Source organism: Theobroma cacao, chromosome 3 (genome assembly GCF_053813885.1).
Source record: "Theobroma cacao isolate CCN51 chromosome 3, ASM5381388v1, whole genome shotgun sequence".
NCBI classification, from domain to species: domain Eukaryota; kingdom Viridiplantae; phylum Streptophyta; class Magnoliopsida; order Malvales; family Malvaceae; genus Theobroma; species Theobroma cacao.
Genome location: NC_142641.1, coordinates 13,574,180 through 13,583,411, shown reverse-complemented (window position 1 = coordinate 13,583,411; position 9,232 = coordinate 13,574,180). Strand labels below are relative to the sequence as shown.

The 9,232-nt window shown below is 33.1% G+C and overlaps 1 protein-coding gene across 1 annotated transcript; it reads left to right on the top strand.

Moving 5' to 3' along the window:
* Positions 1–3,776: 3,776 nt before the first annotated feature.
* On the top strand, positions 3,777–7,073 carry LOC18604492 (protein REVEILLE 7-like). Its single transcript, XM_007037007.3, has 7 exons — positions 3,777–4,017; positions 4,330–4,394; positions 4,864–4,995; positions 5,118–5,229; positions 5,316–5,377; positions 5,525–5,956; positions 6,071–7,073. Exons 2-7 carry the CDS (start codon positions 4,383–4,385, stop codon positions 6,773–6,775), a joined length of 1,455 nt encoding a protein of 484 aa, XP_007037069.2. The 5' UTR covers positions 3,777–4,017; positions 4,330–4,382; the 3' UTR covers positions 6,776–7,073.
* Positions 7,074–9,232: the final 2,159 nt, after the last annotated feature.

The following is a 9,232-nucleotide window of genomic DNA, read 5'->3' as shown; positions in this document are numbered from 1 at the left end:
CATTTTAAAAATAAGAAAGTGATAGAAAATTGAGATTTATTAGGCACATAATTAGAAAAAATGAGAAAACAAATAATTTTATTAATTATTTTTTACTTTTATATATATTTTTAATATAATTAATTATATTATAATTATTATAAAATTATAAATCTTTTCTAAATTTGAGGCCTCCTCAAATTGAGGGCCTAAAGCCCTTGCTTGGGTGGCTTCACCCAATGGCCGGCTCTGCATGTCTATATAATATTTTTCACCATTCATATTAGTGCTACATAAACATAAAATGACAATTGGTATTTTACTTAAAGATAATTAATCGACTTTTAATCATAAAGATTTATTTGATACAAAATAAAAATATAAGAGTTTGATAAAACCTAATAAAAATTAAATTTTATTTAAAATTTTTTTAAATAGTTGAAGAGTTTTTTCAAATATTATATCAAGAAAAAATGACCTTATAATAAATATTACAAATCTGATGGTGCATGACTTTATTTTAAGGTAACCAAAAGTAAACTTGGAATAGAAAAGCCCTTACTTTTTGTGATTTACCAAACATTATACCTATTTCCTTTATTGAAAAAAAATAAGGCAGATAAGCAATGTTTGGCAACAGCTATCATCATCTCACAAGTCACAAACACAAGGTGGAAAATGGATTGAAGAGAAAGTAATTAAGGGAAAAAAAGAGAGCCAGAAAACATTTCTATAAGCTAAGGTTTGGGTACTTGGCAATGGCACCACGTGATGGTGGCCTGGGAAGGGAATCCAAAATGTGTAAATGAGGATATGATTCAAGGCCCTTTTAACTAAAAATTGGGCGAAAAGCGGTAGGGACAGGGCGTGAAACGATTAACGAGGGTTACGCTAGGCAGTACAGCGCAAGGCATGTGACGAAGTTGGTAGGAGGAGTATGGGCAAAGGTCGCAAATTAGAGGCCTACAATCGCTGCCCTGCCCTGATGGCTGATTCCACTCGACTCTGGAAATATCAAAATCATGGCTCACAAATTTCCCCACTTAAAAAATTCATCCCACATGTGAGTGCACGTATCTGACATCTGCTACATCCACAACCCAATCAAATCCAGTTTTTTATTTCTTCCTTTTTTCCACCGCAACAACGATGCTCGTGCTTATTTTCATTATACTCTTTCTGTCATAAATAATATTCTAATTTGATTTTTTTGTCAATTTTTTATTTTTACCTTAAATATCTCAATCATTTGATCAAATTAAATCTTAATAAATATGTTTGAAAACTATTCTATTTAAAGTTTTAGAAATGTACTTTTTTATAATTTTAATTAATACTCATAATTTTTTTAAAAATTTTAGCTAATGCTCATTTTTTAAAAAAAATTTAATTAATGCTCATGTTCTTTTGATAATTTTGATTACTACGTATAATTTTATTATTTGCAATTAATGCTCATAATTTTTTTTTGAAAAGCATTAATGCTCCTAATTGATAAATAAAAACAATCAAACTTAAAAAAAAAATCAAACTTAATTACTAATTATGAGAGAAAAAAGATGAAATACTGTAATATAGGCAAAAGCGAACAAGCAAAATACTTTGAAGAAAGCAGATAACGATCCTAGCCAGAACTCCTTAGAAAGAGAATATCTTCAAGAAAGATCGGCCTCTAATTTTTGTAATTGCTGAAAACTACTAGTACTATATTAATTTATTTGAGTAGTATATATTAATTAGTGGTAGTACTATATATACAAATACAATGTATATCTTTTTGACTAGACGAAGGGATGGGCCCACGTGGCCGATAGCTGGACTCTTCTTGTTTATGTTTTAGCTAACAACAACCTTACCAAGCCCCACACAACTTGTGGCTCTCAATTTTCCTGCCCATTCCTGATTTCTTATCTTTTTCTTGTTCTTTTAATTATTAGTATCTTGGCAAGTGAAATTTCATAGTAGCAGTAGATTGCGTTTTCTTTTTCATAAAGAATTGGCCGACTCTAGCCAATGAGCCTCCTCAGTTGATTCCATGTAAGGGGTAGGCTGCTCTGCTTTCAGTACCACGTGTCACTTTCCATCTGGACCGTCAGCTCAGTCGTGGACAAACCCTTGTTCTTTGGTTTTAGATAATCAACACCTTACCTTCACATCGTACTAGTGTATAATTAATACACTTTTCCCCTTTCATCAATGACGCTTTAGTTCGACTTCTTTACAATCTTTTTTCTATTCAATTTTTTAATTTATTTTTTAAAATAACATTTTCATTTCTGATACTGTTCAGTAGTAGATATTATGTATATTTTCATAATAAAATATTATTAAGCACACTCTCATTTGATATAATTTTATATTTTATTTTATTAAATAATATTATTTCATATAACTTTTTATAATTTAATATTATTAATTAACTAAATATTTTTATTTGAAATAATATTATTAAATATAAAATTTACATATTATTTTTAACTAATATTAAGTTATATTATATTTAGGGTAATTTTTCTAATTATATAATTTAGCATTATTAATTAATTTAATATCTAATATCTAATAATTTAATAACATTATTAAAAATTAAATTATGTGCATCATTTAATATTATTTAAAATTATATTAATTATTATTATTTTGTAATAAATTTAATTCAAATAATTATGTAATTTTTATTTAATAATAATTTTTAATATTAAATTATTTAATATGTTCCACACACACATAGATATATTTGACTTATAATATTATTTAAGTGATATTAAACTATAAGATAATTAAATAGTAATATTTAATATTACTATGTAATATTATGTAAATATTGTTACTTAAATAGTATAGTCTTATTTATCAAATATATCATTAAATAGTCTATTGAGATAAACTAAAAAGGACTTTAGAGAGATGAGATATATAGGAGTGGAAAGCTAGGTAGGCAAGATGATAAATCTGAGGCTAGGCTAGGCTAGGTCCCACCATTATCCTCACGAAGAAAATAAACAAAGACATGAGGCTGAAATTATGCGCCTACGACCACTGTTTGCACAGTGTGTTATTGTAGAGTCAACCGCCTGAGATCGCCGCCCACACTGTCTAGAAAGGGATAATTAAAAAAGAAAAAAGAAAACTATTTGAAAATTTACTTGGACGGTATTGGTTGAAGATGGTACGCGTGGCGTTTACGGTAAAGAAGAGCTGATGTGGCAAAAAGCGCAGAGGAGATGTGGTGGGGACCACCTCAGCTCATCAAAGCTCTTTATGTCACAAGCTGCACCACCACTTGGCCAGCCGTCTTTGTCTCTCCTTGTTTTTAGAGTTCACAGATATTTTTCGATTGTTTCTTCTGCTTTTTTCCTTTTATTTTTCTGTTCCGCTATTATCTCCACTCTCGAGCGAGGGGCTGCGTCGGTCGCACGCTCTCTGATAATGTGACAGAGACGAAAGAAACAGGAGCGTGGTGCGAAGTGCGCGTGGGGAAAAAAGTCACAAAATATCTGAAAATGGCCACATTTATCATTTATCCATCCATCACTCAATATCTTCCACAAAAAAAAAATGAGAGAGAAAAATCTTTGAAATAAAATAAAGTGCAAGCAAAAGATGCCGCGTGTCGAGGGACCCGAGCGTTCTCAGCCACAAGACTCCAAAGCCCTTCTCGAATTTTCCATGTAAATAAAAAATAAAATTCAGAAATTGCATCTGACGTGGCGCCCTTCCCCTGCCTTTACACATAAATAATAACATTACTGAGTGGTAATATATATCTCACTTTTCCAACTTGAAAACCTTCCTCTATTGATTTTCCATTCCTTCTCTCTGTTTCTATCTATCTTTCGTTCTTCTATCTGCTATTCCGATTCTTCTTGATTCTTTTTCTCTTTTCTTCAAAAGGAAAATGCTTTTGCAGCCTCTCCGAGTACAACTGTTTAATTTCCTTCTATTTTGATTTCTTCTTATTGTTATTTGCTGCGAATTCATTCCCCTGCCGCAAAGACGTCATTTCCATTCCTGGCTCAAGTTTTCTCTTTTTACCTGGTGAGTTTCTGGCTGATCTGATGTCTTTTGTGGATAATATTTCAGTTGCCTTGATATTTAATGATCTTTTCTTATGCGTCTCACTGTTCATTGCAGAGGAGGGGAGTTATGATTAGTTTTTATTATTTTTTTTCCTTTTGTTTCAGTTTGAAATTAAAGAAAAATTCTGATTGGTCGTTGAGATTAAGAGACAAGTAGGAACTAGGGGTTAATTGGTTGGATTGTAATTATTACTTATGATTAGGGTTATGGGATATACATACATACATACATACATACATACGCTTAAAGAGTGGTTTGGGACTTTTGCAGGAGTATTCTAGTATTGGCTCTGCAAGATTTGAAAGCAAAATCCGGTTCTCCTGATGGCTACTCAGGTACATAGCGACCTATTATGTTTTTTAGGCTTTATAGTTGCAAGTGTTATGGAATCTAGTTGATTGATTTAGATTTTGATATTTTCTTAAGGTAAAGGGTGAATTTTCAGTATATGCTAATATATATATGCAGTCAAATCAGATTACTGGATTTGTCCCTCATTGAGTCATGACTGATCTTTTTACATCCTAGATAGAATTTGCCGCTTCTTTAATTGTTATTACTGTGCTTGTTGGCTCCATGCTTCTATTGATTATTGCAATTTATTGAATTGAATGCTTGTTTGTGTTACCAAGTCATGTGTTATTGTATGCAGAAATCCTCTGTGTGGCGGTGAATGTGCTTTTATAAGATTTAAGCATTCATTTTGGTACTAACGATTGTTATTGGAAAGTGATATTAGAGTTTATATATTGTGAAGAGCCTCGTTTCCTTCTTTTTAAAATGCTCTTGCAAATTTTCATATAGGACCAAGTTGAAGGCACAACATCGCCCAACGCTCCTAAATCTGGTATATGCTGCTCCAATTCCAGCCCACAATCTGAGACTTTGACCCAGTTTCAGGAGTTATACACTTTTAAGCATGACCATACACCCAAGGTTCCTTTCTTCACGTTGCCTGTGAATTACACTTTCCTTTAAGACTAGTCCCTGACAAGTTAATTGTTAATCTTTTCTTGGCTGTGCTGACATTGTCCAATATTCCTTTTGCTTTAAAACAGGTCAGAAAACCCTACACTATAACTAAACAAAGGGAAAAATGGACTGAGGAAGAGCATCAGAAGTTTCTTGAAGCTTTAAGGCTGTATGGTCGTGGCTGGCGCCAAATAGAAGGTAAGTGCAAGTTGGGAGATGAACTCATTCACTTTTATGCCCAGGTTATGGTTTGAACAGATTAAGTTACTATCATTTTCATGCAGAGCATGTAGGCACCAAAACTGCAGTTCAAATTCGAAGCCATGCGCAAAAGTTTTTCTCAAAGGTTTATTGCTTTAGTTTCATTGCACGCTTTTCTTGATTAGGAAAATGTATTGTATCTTTTACGGCCATGCAATGTGTAGACATTCTCTGGCAGGTTTTCCTGGTCATTTTGTCTCTTATACTTGCATGTTTCTGATTGTGGTTCCAGGTTGTCCGAGAGTCAAATGGTGGCTTTGAGGGTTCCATTAACCCAATTGAGATACCCCCTCCTCGTCCAAAGAGAAAGCCAGTGCATCCATATCCCCGCAAATCTGTTGATTCACTCAAAGGAATATCACCATCATCTGAACCAGAGAGGTCTCCATCCCCTAGTCAATTTGTTAGAGAACAAGATAACAAATCACCCACATCAGTTTTGTCTGCATTGACTTCTGATGCAACGGGGTCTGCTGCCTCAGAGCAGCAAAATGGATGTTCTTCCCCCACTTCTTGTACTACCAATATGCAGTCAATCAATACATCCCCTGTAGAAAAGGACATTGACTATGCAACATCTAACTCGTCTGCAGAGGAAGAGAAAGCATCTTTGTCATCTGTGAAGGTGTTTGGTCATTCAGCTGTGGAGGATGTTTTGCCCATGGTAAAGTTTTGGCATTAATCTCTGGCTTTGTTTGTTCTCCAAACAACTATTGCTAACCTTTACTTTGTCTAGAATTTGGACTCTGATTTCTTTTCATTTCATGTAATTATCCAGAAACTCAATGCAGATTTCAAGGGCTCTGTGGGTGCTAAAGGAGATGCAAAAATGGTTGTGCCTTTCACTAGTATTAAGCTTTTTGGAAAAACAGTCCAGGTGAAAGATTCCCATAAACCTTCCATGGATGCAGAAAATTTTAAGTCTCCGACATCTAAGACTGCTCAAGGGGATATTGATGCTGAAGGTGACATGCTTGTTCAGGCATTACCGTCAACACACTTAGACACACGTTTATCACTTGGGACTGTCAACGAAGATTGGAGTGTGGTGCCTTCCCAAGCTAATTTATCCCCTTACATGGAAATCCACCCAGATAAACTTGACCATGTTGAATCCACCAGTGATGCTCCTCTGCCATGGTGGACTTTCTACCAAGGTCTACCCTTTTATTACATTACCTCATTTAATCAAACCCAAACAGATTCTTGTGTCGAAGAGAGGGTGAAACAGAAGGAAATTCTAAATGAAAGATCCTCTACTGGTTCAAATACTGGCTCAGTTAGTCAAGCAGAAAATAGGGAGAAGAGTTCATATTCTGTTGATTCTCAATGCCAACGTCCTTGTCCTGAGGGGAAAACAACTCTTCAAAAGTGTAGTAGGGGATTTGTACCATACAAAAGATGTTTAGCAGAAAGAGATATGTCATCATCTGTGGTTATGTCCGAAGAGCGGGAGAGGCAAAGATCTCGAGTATGCTCATAGTAGCCCGTGCTGTTGTTCTGATAATGAACCAGTAAAAAGTTTTTAAGCTAATTTACTTGGTGGGAGGATGACAAATAATTATTTCTGGTGCTGATTTCCAAAGAGGATAGGCAAAAGTTTCCCTGAATTCTACACTTTTTTTTTTTGCTGTTGCTATATATCAGCTCAGCTCCCTTCAGATGGTGTATGTCCTGGTAGGTGGATGCAGAAGAAGCAGAGGATCTGATGGCAGTTAATTATGGGTTGTACAATGTGTCTATAGCTTTAGAGGTGTAAATGGCCGAGCAAGATGGAGAAAGAGGTGTCCGTCTGTATGTTCAGAATTAAAAGTCTCATCTAGTTTTTGCACGTCAAGTGTTGAAAAAGATATATGTATGTTCGGGATGCTGACTTCTTTTCCAGCAATTTTTGTATCTTTATATTTTCTGGAAACGTTTCCCCCTTTCTCTTTTCGAACTAGCAATTTGTTTCCTCTCTCTCCCAACAAAGATGTTGGAAATCTTAAACAAATCTGATTTCCAACCCGTAGTTGTTCAGGTATCATCATTTGTGGTATGCAAATGGAGCAAATCTGAGAAGTGCAATGAGAGCGAGTGTTCTCAACTGTGAAAATTTAAAATTTTAATGGAGAGGTTTCAACTTCCAAGGTGGGATGACCTTTTTGTATGCTCAATAATCATGTAAACTTATCTAAATCATGATTTCACTCATTTTTTTTTAAAAGTCATTGATAAAGATATTTATATCTTAATAATATAATAATTAAATAAGTTTATAAACTATATAGAAAGAGTAAGAAACTCTTTATATTATTAAAATCGTTATATTTTTATTTTTAGTTAATAAATTTTCTCATTGAGTAACTTTTGTTTGTCAATTGTGACACATTTAGGATGATATTATTATGCGACATATGGCATGACTAAAAAATTAAAATAACTTAATTGTTGATTGGATTTTTTAATTACTGATTTGATTTTTAATATTTTAATGTCTTAAAATCATGTATTTAAAATTTTAAAACAAAAAAAAAAAACTCAAAATCTAAACAATTTAATTGCTAATCTACATTTAAGGTCCTTAACAAAATTTCTTTAATCAATCAAAAATTTTTTTTTTCTTAATCAACCCTGAACTCCAAAATTTTTCCTCAAATTTTCTCTTCCCACTCATTTCTTCTTTCTCGTCCTCATCCAATTTCCTTTATTTTCTTCCAAACAGAAATGGAGCAAAGAAGAGTTATTCACATTCACATTTTTATTCCCTCTCCTATCCCTCTTATTATTCCTTTTTCTTTTTGTCTTGGAAGGTCACGAAAGCTAAAGAAGCTACACCAACACCCACCTCGTTAGACGTAACTATGGGGATTGTTAATCAGTACTTGATCTTCAAATATTAAACACTAAGAGAAAGGATTGCATGTATAAATTACCCAGGGCATGAGAATGTGGGAGAGGGTCGGTCAATTCATGGATTCCCATCCGATAAACAAAGTTAGACGTACGATGACAAGAAAACTGGATGAGGAAGAGAAAGAGGAAATGAGTGAGAAGAGAAAAAGCGAGGGAAAATGTTTGGGGTCTAGGAAATTTTGTTAAGAACCTTAAAAGTAGATTAAGAAACGATTCGAGTGTTATCTTTTTTTTTTTTAAATCTTAAATAAATTATTTTAGAACATGTGATTGGGTTAAAAATGTTAAAAGCCAAGTCTGTCTGATCAACAATTAGATTATTATTATCTTTTTCCATGTCATCTTCCATGTGGCAATATTATCCTAAAATTGACATATCAACACATATACCATATGGCAGATGACATTACATTAAATTAATAACTCTTTGACTAACGGAAGTTAGTCAACAATTAGTGAGAAGGGTTTATTCGGCTTAAAATAAAAGTATAACGGTTAAAAGTGAGCAAAATTGGATTGGACTAATGACTCAATTAAACCAAATGAGATTTGAGTAAACCAATTTGGTCCAATTGGGTCATCGGGTTTATTGGTTCAAAAAATTTGATCCAATTGGTTTATTTGATCGGTTCTCAATTTTAAAAATTTTAGACACCAAAAGACCGAACTAATATTTTATATTTATATATATTACTATATATAATATTATATATTATTTTTAAATTTATATAAAATATATATTTTCATTTGCTAGCTAAGCTAGTACCGCCAACTTATTCTTTCATTTCTTCAATTTTAACCACCCTTCCTATGGTCCTCTACTCTTTCTCTCTTTCTTTCTTTCTTCAAAACCTAAACCTAAACTCCCTACGCAAGCCCCACCTTAACATATTTTTTATTTGGTTTACGCATTTTAGAGATGTCAAATATTGGGATGGTGAATTCCATTTCCATAATTGACATATAATTAGTGAAAAGTTAGAAATGCATTCTTCACATTTCAATTAAGGTAAATGTTAAATTTTATGACTTTTTACATAATTTT

Coding starts and splice junctions, on each gene's coding strand:
- LOC18604492 (XM_007037007.3), top strand. Junction 5,230..5,315: donor TGGCTGGCGCCAAATAGAAG/GTAAGTGCAAGT, acceptor ATTTTCATGCAG/AGCATGTAGGCACCAAAACT. Junction 5,378..5,524: donor CGCAAAAGTTTTTCTCAAAG/GTTTATTGCTTT, acceptor TTGTGGTTCCAG/GTTGTCCGAGAGTCAAATGG.